A 17,306-nucleotide genomic window follows, 5' to 3' on the forward strand; every position below is an offset into this window, starting at 1 on the left:
CAGCCTGGAATAAATAGGATGTCCCTTCTATTGTTCTGTAACACTTTTTGCCAATGCCTGTTACCAATGTTTCAGCCAAATGTGCTGAGAGTATGCATCGTAGCACTCAAAGCATTAAGCAACCTTACTACACAATAAAAATGTAAGTATTTTCTGTACGAAGGTACCTAATTTAGCAAATCTTGCACTAATAAAAGAAGGGAGAATGTCAGATGTCAGAAAGATAAGACCAAGACTAGTTCTTAGCTGGAAGAGGAAGAGACCTGTCTCGTATGTGTTTTGGTTAGAGTATTTATCTTGAAAGCGGTGAGGTAATTTCCCTTAGACTGTTGCATCCTGTGAAGAACCTATTGTGCGGGAAGCTGGCGAGCTTCTTAACCAGAAGACGCTATCAACTGTTTGATAAAAGTTTCCACTGATGGCTATGCAAAATGCAGCAATTAAAAATACCCAAGCCAACTGACACCAACAATTTTCTTTAAAGAAACCAGGCTGAAAATATATGGGCAATTCAATTTATTTGGTGCATAATTTTCCAGTGTACATTAAATTGTCCCTCAGCTGTTTAAAATTATAGTGGCTGAAGTTTGCCTGAACATGGTCTCTAGCATTGTTTTACTACAGGGTTGAGATTATTAATGTTCTAGGTAAGAACAAGCTTGGAATGAAAATCACTTTTAAAAAGTCCACTGGGAATTATTTCTGGTTTATTACCATTTCTTTTTTGTTCCCCAAAAAACCTTGTAAATTCAAGAGTAAAGTAGTGTCACGGTTTAAGGAGTGTGTGTCTCTAAAGCAGTATTAATTGGTGCCTTGGAAGAACATTGCATGACAGTGTGGTCTTGCAGGTACGGTCTTTGGAGGAACTTATGGCCATATTCATTAGAAAAAGGGTTTTTTAAAATTACATGCTACTAACCAAACCTTCCCAAATATCTTGGGAAGGAATTGTGTTTGTCCCCTGACCTAGACTGTGTTGGGTTCCCATCTGTTCTGATAATCGCTTCTGTTTTTCATAAACAGTGAACACCATGGGTGAAAAAATTCTTGGGATTCTTTGACTTCAGCCAGTGCCATGAAGTTTAATTGATGTTCATAAAGTATTTAGTGATGTGCAAAAAGGAATATGACATTTGAAACCTTGTCTACTTCTTCTGATTAAACCATTATTCCTCATTAGACAACTTGCTCTCCTTATAGAACACTTACCAGAAATACTTAGAAGAAGCACTGTGGAGTTTCAATGTGACGTAAGAATGATCTTCTAATAAGATTTTATAGATTTGTCTGTTAGCACGAAAGCGAGGGGTTCAGACTGATGTTATGGACATGTAATTCTGTCTTGCTTTTCTTTATGAGCCCAGTGATTTGAATAAACTTACAGCGTAAACTCAGGCATCCTTTTTGCCTTCAGTGAATTTAAAACTTGTTCTACTAATGGACGCTTTTCGTGTTTGAACCCCCCTCCTTTACTGTGCTATAAGCAATTAGCAATACATGAATGTATGTGATGTTTTAAAAACAACATCCCAACCATATATGATATTAAGTATTTAGTCTCTTGTCTATAGAACCACAGAAAAGGTGTAGGTTAAAGCTTTAATTACAGTGCTTCCTGGGACATGTGCTTCATTTGGTAAGCGATTTTTCCAAGGCTAGAGTGTCTAACCAACTAAAGAACCCAAAATATGACCAAGTTCTGCAGGCGAAAAGTGAAGGCTCAGATTAAACTAAGGCCATGGGCCAGATAAGCCCATGCTGAACTGAATTGCTGGGTCCTGAGGAACAGTACAAACTTTGCACAGTTCTGCCAAGTTTGCGTCTCCTCATTCTCCTTACTGGAGTATTTTAAGTGTCAAATCATGGCCTATCAATCCAGCAGATATTTATCATTCTAAAGAAGAGTGTTTCCAGCTCTTTGAAAACAAACCTGTCTTATACATCTGTTCTTGGCAATGTCATTGCTTCTGAAATTCTTTTGTCCATGCATTACTCCCAGAACACTTGCAGAATTAACTCAGTAGAAATCAATAAAAGCATAAATTATAGCAGTGCAAACTCTTAATTTCTGTTTGGAAATTTGTCGGGTCTGCTGGGAGACATTATTAAGGAACATAGAGAGAGAAAGGCCTTCAGTTCTGTGCAGCTAAGTCCTGCTTTAGTTAAATTGAATTGTCAGGATTTTTGACCTGATGGATTGGAATTTCAGCTTCTCAGGCAAAGACCTATGTATTGATCTATACGTTTTACATCCTCCCTAGTCACTGGTAAGCTTCTTGCGCAACACTTTTTCTTCCCTTGATTAAAATCATATTTTTTGTATTCCTAACTCACTACAGAATGGCCCAAAGCTGCTCTGAGATGCTGTTTTAGAAAGACTTCACCAACACTGCAAACGGTGAAAGCTTTGATACCCTGAATGAATAATTCGATTGAACTGGCTCGCATCGTGACCCTCTGTTAGCGGCGGAGGAAGATGTTTACACTGAGGGCTGCCTCCAGGTGCCAGAGCAATGCTCGCCGCGGTGCGACAGGAAGCCTGCGTTTCCTGCCTGAAGCTTCTCACAGCTACACACACCCTCCTGTGACTGGGGCTCTTCCTTCCTTTCTCTTTTCTTCTATTCAACAGCCATCAGACAAACTAAGAAAGAATAATAATTTCTAAAACCCTGCATTTTAACGCCAAAAAATTGCCATCTTTTAAAATACAAGTAAGAACTGGAAAATAGATTCTTAGTATTCACTCATTGTTTCAAGCATTTCTTCTTGGTTTTTCTTTCTGCTACACCCTAACTTAAATCACTGAAATAAATTCAACTATTCTATCTGATTTCCTTCTATTTTGGACCAAGGACCTTTCCTTCAGCAAAACACTCTGGATTTGTCAAAGGTTTTTAGAGTCACCTATGTATTAGCAGGCCTTAACCCCCTGGTCCCTAACTCAAGTAACCCCATTGAAGAGTTCATAAATTAAAAATTAATCAGTGATGGTATCAGTGAGAGTTGTGCTTCAACAAGGAAATAACATTTTGGTTTCCATATTTTGAAGAGAATAAAGACACCAATAAGATTTACCATATTATGAATGGCAGACTGCTTGGACAGGACACAGGAAAGAAAGATAGGCTAACAGACAGAATTATCCCGTAATTTTTGACAGTAAATTATTTTTTGAAGCCTGTTAAAATAAAGTACTTATGGACCTATCATTATTTTCAGGCCCCACTTCTCTGTTTCCTACATAACCAAAAATTTTCCCCAGACTTCCAGAAAAAGGGATCAAATTTTGCTTCTTTTAAATCCATAGGAAGGGAGGTTTCTCCAGCATTCACACCCCCACTGGACCTCTCAGCCCACTTTTGCTTGAGTTCTATCAAAATTTAAGCTACCAAAACACATTTGGCTTTGACCCTCAGGGTAAGTCATCAGGGAACAATTCAAGTCAGTAGCTTAAAACCTAAGTTTAAATCAAACAAGATGAGTATTTGAGCTATTGAATCTAGAATTTGCCAAATCTTCCTTCTTCAATTGGGTGGACAATTTAATTTCCTCAATTTCTGGTGAAAGCTTGCAACCTCAGACAAAGTTCAGCCAATTCTACAAATAATTTAACACAGGAACAAAAAAAAACTTAGCCCATTTCAGTGCTCATATCTTTTTCTTTCTAGAAATGACTATATTAGGAGGAAGATGCTTCTTTTTAAAACAGTGTCATATTATGTCCCTGGTGACAGGTTAACAAATAGGAATCCCAACACTAGCACAGAGCCATGATAGCCTGTTGAATTCTGATGCCCAAAATCAGACCTTTTAGCATGCAGAGTTTTGAAACAAGAAGAGATACCATGGCAAGAGAAGCATGTGGATGAAGTGGAAATACTAGGTAATTGGTGTTGAAGCTAGCCTGACAAACACTCAGCCTAAGAATCTGCAGCTGACATTTTGATAACCAACTTAGAGACCTGAAAACAAATTTATCTGTGCACAACAGAGCAGATGGGATGCTAGAGGAAGAAGAAAAAGATTGGTCAGCTGTTTGCTTGAGAAGTTGAAAGATAGTCCCATGAAAACAGAGAAGAGAGAGCGAAAACACGCGAGTCCTTTGAGATGCTGCATTGCTGCCCATAGCTGTCCTGATAAAAGTCCCACAACACCCAGTCATATGCTTTGGGTTGATAACATTGTCTGTATAGGTAGCCAGTTCACACACCTTTATACATGCTATCTTCCTATCCTCAGTTTTAACTCACTCTAATTTGCAGCCTTGGCAAAGTAGAACCAAAGATACAAGCAACAAGTTAGAGATTAATTTTTAAAATTTATAGTTTTATTATTTCATGGGTTTCTTGGCTTGAGTTTCTTTTTCTGACTGACTGTTTCTCAAAGTACTACTAATTTTGAAAGTGCTGCAGTCCATGTCCAAGACTTGCACTCTTCTAGTATGTTTTGCACAAAGTTCTTGCTCTTGCAGCACGGGCAGCAGGTTAACTGCGTCCAACACTACAAACTCAGCTTCAACCATCAAACCCAAATCTTTACTGTAACACACGGTATGCTGGCTGATCTGGTATGTCTGTCCAACAGTATAGAAAAATCAATAATCTAGTAAAAAGCCACAGTACAGTTCACTTCTAAAAGTACTTTAAAAGACAAGCTTTCAGCTTTTCGCATGTGCAAGCTGAGGCTTTGTGTCTTTCCTGTGAGTTAATTCCGCTCTGGAAGAATGACAGCTCTAGTTCTACCAAACTTTTATTCATGTCTATGCTAGACATGCTTTTAAGGACAGCATGTGGGAATATCTCCCTATCTGTATGTAAAAGTAGTTGCTTTGCTGAGTCCCTCATACAATAGATTCATATTTGTGCAGTAATTTTGAAAGTCAAGACAAGCAGTCTGAACAGAGATCACCTGAACAGTGCAAGAGAAAGCTGGTTGGTATTTTTATGGCAACAATTAAATAGCTTATTTGCCAAGTACACTGCTGCTGCACAAAACAAAACTGCAAGATGAAAATACGCGGCCCAGTTTACTTACAGGTAGAAAGAATCATGTCTGTTGTCAGCTTATATTCAAATGAAAATGCAAACCTCTCTTCATCAGTTGTGCTAGTAAAACAGCCCTAGCTGAGCTCTTTGCTCTGATATGAAACATGGTAAACGACAAATACTGCTTGACCCCGCCTACTTACTTTTTTTTAAAAAAAAAAAAAGCAGCCCCAAACAGACTACATACTAATCTCACATCTGTTTTTTTTTTTAAAAAAAAGTGAAGAAAGTGTCTGCTTTCAAGTATCAAACACACATTTTATAGAAAAAAATATTAAACTGTAATCAGTAGGGCTAAGTATTTCTTAAAAAAGAAAAAGGAAAAAATACAGCAGTTGCAAATCACAGCATTTGGTTCTGTTCAGATGAATTTTTGACCCCAATGTTTGAAAAAATTCAGTTACAATAAAAAGTTGGAAGAAGGACTAAAGTTGCTTAAGGAAGAGTGAGCTCATCCAGAAGAGACGATGGTGTGGTATTTCAGCCTGCCTTTGAAGACATCAGGAGTCAGCAAGACAGCTGCCTCCAGAGGTGTTCTGATCCTTTCCAAAAATTAACCATCTAAGGCTACATTCAACTGAAAAAAACCCAACACTTTTCTTCTAGAAAGTAGGTGCTTCACAGTTCCTGGCATCCTAACTAAGTATCAAACCCAATGACAGGCATGCAGAATTTATCCTCAGGTACAGGGAAGAGGAAGGCAAAGGGTTTGGATTCAAAGCACCCACCTCAATGATGAAACTGCAGTTAGCATGTATTTTTTCATATAAGTTAATAAATATGTAATTGTTGTATAGAAACAGGCTTAAAGTTCATTGGAAACTATTAATCTCCTGATTTTCCTATGCTTCATTTGTGTTTTAAGGGAAACATTACTTATTATCGTAGAATTCCTCATGATGTAGTGTCAAAAGTGTTGGCAATGTCATACTTTGCAGGGTCTCCAGTGAGAAACAGGGGTGCAAAGGAGCAGTTAGAGAATGAAAGATGAGCTCGGCTTACCCAAGATCTTCCATGTTCTTTTTTCTACTACCAACAGAAAACCCTAGATTTTCCCCTTTAAGAACACATGCAGTTGGTAGTGACTGGGTAGTGGTTTGGACTGAACAATTTGACAGGTTTGTCTGCATAGTTGCAACAAGCTTCTGAGATTTTGTCATAAGAAAAAGGAAATAGCAATTTAAAACTTTTCTAACAGCTGGTAACTTTTCAATGGAATAGCATGAGAAAAAAAACATTTCTTCCAAGAAACAAGAGGTTTCCTCCTTTTGAACATAAAGGTTTAGACAAAGCAGTGCGGGGAGCTAAGCATCTCCAAAATTGATTACATAAATACTCAAATGCAGCAATGATGGAATGTATTACGCTAACTATAATTACCTTTAATAATTTGAGTGGAAGTAAACTTCACCATACTCCTCTCTGCCTACTTGCAAAAAAAATTTAAAAAAGGTTTTGTGCAATCTATTTTCTATTACACATGGCACAAGGGCATAAGTAACAAAAGAAAAAGAAAACATGTAATAGAGTTACTCGGGAGGTGGCTACAGCAGAACTAAAGTGGAAATACTCCTTACATCACTGGTACAAAGTCAGGTTAATTGAAACAGGCTTCAGCAAGGCTGTGGAGACATTAGCCTCTAGCAGAGGGGAAAGGGCATGTAACTTCTAAAGAGAGTTCAGGCATTTCTGCACTGAACATTTCATCGTGGCCAAATTCATTTAAGTATATTATTCATACTACTACATATATTTAGTATAGAATGTGCATACACACAGATACATAATACATACACGGGCTATCATAACATCATATTCACATGAACAATGAGTTTGGCTTATGATGCACTGACAGTAAATTACTGGCAACGCATTAGTTAGTTCCAAACAACAGTTAACATGCAGTTTATTTACATACACGTGTAGTATGACATTTTCTGTTAAGAGCAGAAAGGTTAGATCACTGTACGTACAGATGACAGAAACAGGAGCCCTCCTTTAACACGCTTGAGAATGTACTTGCTTTCATTTACAACTCCATGTATCGAGTTGTGTATGTAAATGAAGGTAGGACAAACTTGTGCTTGAAAATTTCAAAAGGAAAACACACTTCATATAAATAAATGCATGGAATTTATATATTTACAATACATACAGCATATAAATTATTTTATAATTAATCCAAAACAAGGTCCTATGGTACACTGACAGCCAGTTGTGCTGAATCTTGGACTTAATTTTCACAAGTAACATCAAGACTAACCTTGGGAGGTCTCTGGTTGACCAAACAGCCTAGAATGTCTTGGGGCATATCACGGCTCAGGTCTGAAGCAAAGCTTTTTGAGTGTTACACTAAACTGAAGACTGTTAACAACCTACTACGTGCAAATGAGAGGCACATTTTGTGTTCTTGATGTGTCATAAAACACTCATCGACCGAGAAAAAATAATGTTTCTGGAGAATCTCTGGAAACATTTCAATGTCAGTAAATAGCCGTTTTTTATAGATAACTTCAATTTTTAAGCATGCAAATCACTACTAACACTACTGCCTGTGCAAAGAGAAACTCAGAAACATGGTCTGTATATACATGAACCCAACCCAGTAAATGCAAATGAAGCTCCTGGGCTTTGGCCACATTCTCTTTCTCCATAAAGAACTCAACTTGCCAGCTATGCAACGCTGACTTCTCAGAGAAAATATAGACACTGCAAGTATTGCTGAAGATACTGTGCTCATCTCCCAACATCATGTAAAACTCTCCTTGTGTTGAAGTGGATCAGATATCACAGGTTCCCCACACTGTTTAGCAGCATCCAGTAGCTTACAGAATCAAGCCTTTAAAAAGAAATGGTGAAGCCACATCTCTGGAAAGTGGCTTCTTTCCTGTACTTGTGCTCCTGTTGTCTTTTTTTTTTTTCAGAAAGCATCTTCACCCTCTGCAATATCAATGATTGTGTGAAGTAAGTCTTCAAAAGTTGGACGTCCCTCTGGTTTCTAAAAACAAAAGCATGCAAAACTGATCAGAAAGCAATAAAGTTGTGTTGATTTTGATAAATTATTGGCCTTGGTATCATTCTGTGGCAATTAATTTACTGTTTCATTACATGTGACATGCAAAAATATTTCCTTGTGTAGGTTTTAGATTTATCCCTTAACTTCAGTAAGTGTCACCATTTTTATGCTTTGAAAAAACATAAATAGGTGTTGCTGGACTACACTCTTCATATAATTATTTTCCATAGCACTACACTTATTCATTTTTCTCCCCATTGCCAGCTCCCTCAATGAATTACTCTACTCTTTCTTTATGCAAGTTGTTCATTCTCCTAAGAATTTTGAGTGTCATTCTCTGAAGCCTCTTTCACTTCAGTGTTTTTTGGACTCTGAAATGAGACTACATCATAGACTTACGTAACAGCATACTTCATCTACTGTATTTATTTTCCATACAGTTCCTTATGTGTCATAACATCCTGTTTGTTTTGTTTAATTATGGCAATACACTGAAGTAGTCTGTTCACTGACCTTACTGACACAGTTAATTTAGCATCTTCTGAATGTCTGGGTAACTTGCACTTTTTCTTCATTTATCACCCTAATTAGATTTGTATCACCTGCTGAATTATGAATCCTCAGTATTCACTTCCCTCTACAAATCATTAATAAATTTATTAAATGAGGACTGAGGTACCTACAGTTAATCATATTTTACGACAAAGATTGACGGTATCTTGCCATTATTTGTCCTGTTTGTGATTCACAAAGATTCTCTCCCACACGATGACTGCTTAGATTTTATTGTTAATAACTCCTGATGAAATCAATAAATTTTTAATCAATTCATTGATGTTCATATAAATCCTATAAATACATATTAATATTCAAAGAGTGTTAACAAATAACTTACCATTATCTTCCAGGTAATTTATTATTCCATTTTAATGACCATTTCAAGCAGGTTACCAAGTACAAACAAAATTTAATGATCTGTAGTCTCCTGGCTCCTGTGAATTGCTTTTTTGAACTACAGACATATTTGCCATTCTGCAGCCCTCCAGGGTACTGTTGTTTTTAATGTATTTTTTGCTGCATAAACCAACTGCTTTGTAAGCAGATGTCCACCAGTTGGTTTGATTGCTAATTGCTCTCTGTTCCAGCACCTTCTCCTCCAAGACAAGTGTGAGACAGTATGTAATCTTTATTACTGGAAAAGAGCAGTTTTTCCCTAGCACCCCCTGTGGCAAAGACTAACTAGAAATAAATCGTGTAGCTCTTTCCATTCTTGGTTTTCTTGATTGCTCTCTCAAAATTAGAGGCATCTCATTAAATGCACTTATCTTCTTAGAGACCTTCTGCTTTAATACTACAAAAAAACGTTTTATACTGATTTAGTTGATACAGTATTAAATTTGGGTTTGCCTCTTTGGAAACTACAGCCAGTATCTTTCTGGGTTAGGAGGATTAATAGCACAGTGTATTGTTATCTTTCTTTATAAACCTTGGGATTTCTATTTAGATTCAACTGCAAGTTAATCTATATTTTCTATATAATTTATAATCAGGTATTGAAGTATTCCTTTAAAAATATTTTCGGTCATTCTGGCATGTTTCTCTAATGATTGATAAACTGAAGCAATATAAAAATCAGATTCTCCACCCCTGGGCCGTCTGACTGAATTTTTTTTTTTTTTTGCTAGCAGAATTTATACATAGATATAATCGTGACCAGCACAGATTTAGCAATTCTTTTGTTTTGTTACTAAATGCCTTTGCATACATAATCCGACAGTCCGTTTATTTCATAGAAATTTCCTTGGTGGTTTTTCTTATCACAGCTCTAGTTCAGTTGCAAACCAGGGGGAGATCTTTGTCTTAGCAATAAACACATGAATAGCTGAGAGAGCTGGATACAGTCAGAATGCTGCAATAGAGATGAATTGCTCTTGCTAGACTGACCTTTTTTCAATTCAAAGACAAAAAAAAAAAATGTATATACCTCCTGCCAGCACATCATCATGATTTCATACACCTGCTTACAGGCTAGTTTGGGCCGATACAAACGATGTCCTTGGCTAACCATTGTTACCACTTCATAGTTGGAGTTTTTTTCAAAGGGCATTTTTCCTTCCGTAAATACTTCCCACATTAAAACACCTTAAAAAAGAAGAAAACAAACGTTAAGAAAATAAGCAAATAACTTCTTAAAAATATGTTTATTTTGAGCCCTGGGCTCAGGATTTCTGATACATAAATAGTTTGAGATCCATATTCACATGTGTCATCGCCGAAAACATCTTATTCTAGTAGCATGGGTTTTAATAAATAACAGTTCTAAAGTCTCTGTGGAACTTTATGCAAGCATAAAACCGTGGTCAATGGGCTCTCTGAGCTTCTTCTCAGATGTCCGAATCCTTCCCAATAACTAGAGCTTAACTGCTATTGATAAAATGTAAAAATAGTGCTTTCTTTCAGTGATGAATGTCTTACCAAATGACCAGACATCTGACTTGCTGCTGAATCGGCTATAATTAAAAACTTCTGGGGGGCACCATTTCACAGGAAATTTAGCTCCTGAGGAGCTTGTGTATTGATCATCAAGGACATACCTAAAAAAAAAAAAAAAGATACTTTTCAGTCAGACTCCAAGCTTGCAAATCATAATTTAGATTTCAATATTAGAAGCTCATATTGCCATCTAATGGCCATGACTGTTAGCAGCACACAATAAAAATAGCTTCTCTAGCACAGTACTGAGGTTTCAGTCAAGACTCCGTTCATTTTTCTTACGACCTCAGTCTTCTCTTGTGATTATTAGCTATACAACACAGGTCTAGGCCACCTGCAAGTTAAATGTCTGTATTACAAGAGAAAATAATGCAAAAGCACAAATTTATTGCTCTCTCACTGACCAGTCTGAATTCAGATGTCAGGGGACATGCAAGCTCAATAGCACAGAAAGGTGGCAAAAGCCAAGAAGAGCATGGTCAAACCATGGTGCTTTAATACCTTCCTTCTAAGCACTCTCCACCCCCTGCCATGCCCACACACCACCCACCTGATGTAGCACCCAAAGGTGCTAACAAGGGCAAGAAATTAACCCCTCTCCAGGTCTCAGCACCTCCCAGCACTTCAGCTAGCGAGATGCAACTCTGAACCATCTACTCCAAGAGGATGCCAAACTCACTGAACAGCCTCTTTTATCATTTATTTTCCAAAATACAGATTAACAACTATTATCTCTGCAGCGTGAGCTCTGCTGTCCGAAACACAAGCTCCAATACGCCTCCTGCATCACTACCAGACTAAGATTTGTAAGATTTTTCACAGATGTTACAGAAAGTTGCTAATAGAAGATGAGTCAGACCACGGAGTCGGTTCAGAGACTGGCCTCTCATGATAAGAGTTAGGCACACTGACTTCTCTAGAGGATAAACTGCCTAGTTTTGATTTTCCAGAATTAAAATGAGTACGGAAATCGACACATGACCGCAGAAAAAACAAGCTTTAAAGGCACTGGAAAAAATAAACCCAAAGGATGTCCCCTAGAGAGGTCAAAAAAAGATCATTCTTGTCCATAATTTTCCCGTACGTCTGGTGCCTTATGACTAAGTACAAGGGTTAGGTGCATTTTCCCAAATCCCCACAAACGCATTTGCACACTCAGCCATACCTTGTCATTCCAAAATCCGACACTTTGACCACTCCTGAGTCACTCACCAAGCAATTCCTGGCAGCCTGCAAAGGGAATGGTTAGAGTTGGATGAAAATCTTGCGGTCTCTTGCAGACAAATTACAACAGTCTAATGAGGACTTCGTCCTTGTTGCTTAGCAAGTTCACCAGTTTACCAAGTTCACTGGTGTATTCTTATTACGGTCCAGGATAAAAGGAGTCAGTGCATTTGCTCTTGATAGTACTATTTTGACAACGAAAGCATTTTGTAAAAAAACACCAGAAAAAATTATCAACTCAAGGGATTCATGAGTGGTGAAAATGGTACCAATACACAGCAGAGATATGCTATTATATCAGCACAATTAAATCTTGATAAAAATTTCAGAGAGATTTTATTCCATTTTCTTGGGAGAGAGAAACCTCTCATCATTTTCTGCGCAGGGCAGTTTTAGTGACATGATTAGAACCTAAAGAGCCAACTTAAACTACTTACAGTTTTCTGCAAGAACAAAAGCCATTATTTACAAACAGGCTGTTTCAAAAAGGAATAGGTAAGCTCAAAACTAAAAGTTTCAAAGATGAGTGTATTGCCTAATGGGATGTTACCAAGTCTCTGTGGATAAAGCTGTTTCTCTCCAGGTACTCCATTCCCTCACATACATCTTGGCATATAGTGAGCAGGACATCTTTACTCAGAACTCCCCGCTTTTGTCTCAGGTAATTGAGAAGGCAGCCATGCTCCATGAACTCCGTCACGATGTAAATAGGTCTCTGTTGTGTGCACACACCATACAGCTGAACTAATTTAGGATGTGTTAGCTTCCTGAAAAGATTGAGATCATGTCGTTATTACTTCCTCCACCCAGTGCTAGCTCTCCACCCCACAAAACTGCAAAAATACCACCTGCCCGAAGTGTTTTATTTATAATCAGTAAACAGCATCGGAGGCCTAGAACTGGCAATAAAAGTGCCGAGCACACAACTCACATCATTACTTTAGCTTCTTCAATGAAATCCTCTTCATACATCGCACCTTCCCGAATTGCCTTGATGGCCACTTTATACTGTGCCCTCCACTTGCCAAGGCGCACTACGCCAAACAGACCACTCCCCAGTTCTCTCATGAACGTCAGTTCTGAGGGATTAATTTCCCATTTCTCTGTAAAACAAAACAAACCAAACAAGAGCCCATGACTGCTGTATTAATGAACATACTGAACTGGTAGGTGATAGGGAGGAGGAAAGGGAAACTGGATTACTAGCAAATCAGGAATTTAGGGGGAAAATGTCTTAGAATTAACTTCAAAATGTAGCACTTCTATATCTCACAAAACAAACAAACTTTTAGGTAGACGTGACCTTTAAGCAGCTCCTGACCAACACAGAAGGCAAAACTCAAACTTTCCTGAGGCCAGTAATTACATACTGGTATTATCAGACTTGATTTCAACAAGCTGCCATCATAGAAAGTTGTGCCAATGCATAGCAGCTGCTCATGTCACCTGATGTGCCATGCTTAAAACAGGTTATTCCAAATTTATAAAAAAAAAAGCAACCCCTCCACAAAGAGCAAAGGGCCAAGGTTGAGTCAGAAGTCTGGAGGCTTATGAAGGAACCAAAGGCACAGCTCAAGGTGTCCACAAAAGCATGGAGGAAGATGCCAAATTCCCTTGGAGCACCGGTGTCACATTCTGCCTCTCCTCGCTGCTGCCCTTGGCACCACAAACATACCACCAGCCATGATGCCTTTACATGCCAATCCTCTGAGCAAGGGTCTCCAAGGTACAACTTGGACCCGCATAAGTTAGTATAGGCAATCACAGTAAAAAATTAGGTCTATTCAAAATTTTTAGAAAATACCGTGGCAACTTACATTTATAAAATCATGGGAAAAGATATGTGTAGATTAATATAACATGCAATTACCATAGCTGAATCCTGCCGTTGTTGGTGCTGTTGTCTTCTTTGGGGTCACTGGGTAACGCAGCCTGGTAACAAGACCTGACGTTCAGAGATAATTCAAGAGACAGTTTACTTCTGAAATAGCACCAGGCAGCAAATGAGCCAGTTGTTCATTGCAAACTTCAACACTGATTAACAATAAGCTTTGACCGTATTTTCTGCTATTGCATTGTTTTGACTACTCAAAGTGGCTACGAGAGGTACAGGAGCACCCACTGCATCTAACTTGTTGCTTCTTCTTTATTGGTGAGAGATGGATATAAATGCATACGTATTTATGCTTTACAGTTATGCTGGCATCAACAAAGGCTGACGATCCCCTTCAGATCAGAAAGACTATTGAAAATGTATACTCTCAATGTTACTTTTGATCATTTCTATTGCACACATAGAAATCCCACCAGTTTCACATGGGGATTTTACATATACAAAATAAATGTTGCATGCTAGCTGAATATTCTCCTCAAATCTTATCAGAACTTGATACACCATAAGGTAAAAGCAAGGAAGCAATTAAAAACAAGTAGTAAAATCAGTTAGAATAAATGAAAAGCAGGGTTATGTTTTGGAGCATATATTCCAGAAAGGCGTTTTCCAGAATATCATTAGGAAATGCTGGGTCATCTGAATTTGATATAAACATCTGGAAAATATAGCTCATGAGGGAAATTTATGCACAGACTGGACTTGAAAAAATATTCTGTATTAGTATCTGTGCTTTGAACCTGATTCCTAAATTCTCCCCATCCTATCATACAGTGGGAGGACACCAGCATCAGCCATAGATCTGAAGTATCTAACCTTTACAAAAACTCATCTTTAGGGATTTCCTGAACAGCATGTTACTGTTCTCCTCATCTGTTTGCTATATGGAAAGGTAAGATCATTTTAAGTGGTGGTGACCTGCAGGTAAAATAAGCTTATGCCTGGAGAATACTCTGGGGAAGTACCATCCCTATCCATCTGCTGTAGGTTATAGGCAAAGCAGCTGTTGGAGACACAATGTGGAGCTAAATGAATGATTCTTCCTGACTCAATACAGCTGTTCTTCTGTTACTCTGGGGACAGTAACAATATATATATATATTTTATTTTTTTAACATAAAACTTTTCAAATGATTGCCTATATTGAAAAAATGTGAAAACACAGTGTCTCGTTACTTCCCTGAAAAAGAAGGATCTATAAAAACCTAAAAACTTTCATTAAAACCTTAAGACATCTTACACTCCTTTTCAAACCAACCCTAAGTGACAGAAAAAATCCAATTCATCTACCTGCTGCATTATGTTTATGATACTCAATTATTTCTGGAATGGAGTTAAAGAGATGTTTTTCTGCAAGGTAGTACTGCTTTGGTGACGTCACTGTTTCTTTTATATGGTAGTGTCTTATTCCTGATGAACCTTCTCTGGAAAAATAACAACAATAAAAATAACAACAACAACAACTAGTAATAATACAACGTCATTTGTTGTGAATTTTTTAAAAGGATTACATTGACTAGGAAAAGGAAACTGAAAGGGCCAGCGCAGGTGCCCAATGTCACATGCTTCAGGAACAGCATGAATATCAAAGATCCCGAGTGCTGGTGACTTGCCTTCATCTCAGTGCTCAGACCAAGTTGAAGATTAACCCATAAAAGGTTAATTTTCAGCCCAGTAAGCTCCCCGATCCAGCTCACCACACACTGATGCAAACACTTGGGCTGGCAGGAGGAAAGAGACCAAACGGGGTGGGAGAGCAAGATGTCCTTTTTTGGGTGGAGGTTCAGGTCTACGGTGGATTAAACCAAACGTGACCTAACCATGGAGTCAAGAAGCTCATTTTAGTCACCCATCTCTCCTATCACAGCAGCCCTCATTTCTTTGTTGAGCTCTCTCCTGCGCTTTCCTCCAGCCCATGGAATGGAGACAGATGCAAATGGATTCGGACGAGACAAGGTGTGCAGAGCAGCCACAGAAACTCACCCTCCAAATTTTGTATAAAGGGAGACTGTATACAGGCCAGGCTGACTTGAGTCTCTCACCACAAAACCACCTTCTTTATCCTAAAATGCAAGCACAGCGACAGTTTTGTACAAGTGGTTTTAAGCTGCATGTCTCTTCCACTCACTCTGTGATTTGCACATGCATTTGCTTTTAAATAAGCATTTAATAAGCAAATAAGCACTTGCTTTAATAAAAGAAGCTACTTTACGCGAATTTCATGGTTAATACTGTAAGGCTGCTGTGGTCACCTCGTTTCTGAGGAGCTGCTCTGCCTTGCTTCTGTTCAGGTTTCTGCTGTACCACCTGCAACACAACATCAGTAACCAAAACTTCTGCAAAGTGCGTGATTTCTGTAAGATGCTTAAAGCAAAGTATTACAAAGCTACAGATTCAATAATTTTACAATAACAAAAGGTCAACAACTGAACTTTAGTTAATGTACCAAAACCAGTCTCTATTACTTTGTGCAGTTATCCCATAAAAATGTCCCGCAACAAATCCAGTGAGATCCCACAGAAGCCAATAAAGTTCAGGTAACGGAACTAATTTTTCAGGAAAAGCACTTCTCAAACACGCACAGGCTGATGGGGGTAGTTGCTCTGAATGGCAGCCCGAGGGCAGGCTGGCAGCCCTGGGGAGGCAGCTGCCTGCACACGGGTCGAGCCACCTGCGGAGCTGGCTGCTAGACTGCTATTTCATTCAATAACTTCACGGTTCTGATTTTCCAGCGAGGACCCACCTACCGAAGAGGAGGTTGAAAGTGAATTAAATGTCATGGTTGTACATCCCTGAGCTCGGTGCTGCACGGGCATGTTAAAGCAGCCACAGAAGCGCTGACATTTCAGCCAGCTGCAGCAAATAATATAAAAAGGAAAAACACACAGCTCTCAAATGGTGTGGTGCAATTGTTTTGAGCTATGCTGTCACGGCGGTAACTGAGAAGGGAAGTGGCCCAGCAGCCTCTAATCAAGTTCTGCTGTTCCAGAGATAGTGGTCTCTTGCAGTTGGTAGATGTCCCGGAGTAATCCTCCCTGGACTGTGCAGTGACTCAGAATTACGGCCCCAGGGTGGTAAGGCACAAAGTGGCTGGACCAGATAAGGCAGCCCAGTTCCTTCCTTTCCTTTCCACCAGCCCTGCATCCCAGCCCAGAGTGGGTCAGGGCTCTTAACAAGAGCCTCAAAGATGAAAAAGCAACAAAGAACAAGTAATTCCCTCTAGGAAAGCTGAGGGCAAAATCCCAGGAGAAATTCTACCTTCTGTCCAAACACAGCAGTAGAAGCCATACATGGCTGAGAGTAGAGTTCTGGAGCTACTAATGTGGTTTTGTAAACTGGTTTTAATTATTGCCTCAAAGCTCCATTTTATCTAAAAGTCATGAAACATGTCTTAAGTTCCCAGGCACAACAGTTTATGCTGTACTGAAATTTTAAAATCAAGAACAACAGGCTTGGAGACTACAGTGTTAAATTTTATCCTGATGTTCTTAAATAAGTACTCCATAATTAAACATCAACTGGAAAAAGCACTTAAAAAAACAACCTATACTTTTATAGCTGATAAGTTACTTAAAATGCACCAAGTGATATATTTTTCAAGAAAATTAGAGGTGACTTCTGAAAATCTCTGTAATCT

At 38.6% G+C, this 17,306-nt stretch overlaps 1 protein-coding gene across 1 annotated transcript in view; it reads right to left on the bottom strand.

Moving 5' to 3' along the window:
• Positions 1–7,936: 7,936 nt before the first annotated feature.
• Positions 7,937–17,306, bottom strand: part of TEC (tec protein tyrosine kinase) — a 31,277-nt gene continuing 21,907 nt past the window's right edge. Inside the window, exons 8-17 of the mRNA XM_059817463.1 lie at positions 15,922–15,976; positions 15,653–15,732; positions 14,960–15,093; positions 13,649–13,723; positions 12,710–12,881; positions 12,329–12,545; positions 11,720–11,784; positions 10,537–10,655; positions 10,046–10,203; positions 7,937–8,043 (exon numbers count right to left, since the gene is read on the bottom strand). Coding sequence (XP_059673446.1) covers positions 7,966–8,043; positions 10,046–10,203; positions 10,537–10,655; positions 11,720–11,784; positions 12,329–12,545; positions 12,710–12,881; positions 13,649–13,723; positions 14,960–15,093; positions 15,653–15,732; positions 15,922–15,976 — 1,153 coding nt within the window. The 3' untranslated portion in view covers positions 7,937–7,965. The remainder of the gene's footprint in view (positions 8,044–10,045; positions 10,204–10,536; positions 10,656–11,719; positions 11,785–12,328; positions 12,546–12,709; positions 12,882–13,648; positions 13,724–14,959; positions 15,094–15,652; positions 15,733–15,921; positions 15,977–17,306) is intronic.

The sequence above is a fragment of the Gavia stellata genome, chromosome 5 (assembly GCF_030936135.1).
Source record: "Gavia stellata isolate bGavSte3 chromosome 5, bGavSte3.hap2, whole genome shotgun sequence".
Lineage (NCBI taxonomy): Eukaryota > Metazoa > Chordata > Aves > Gaviiformes > Gaviidae > Gavia > Gavia stellata.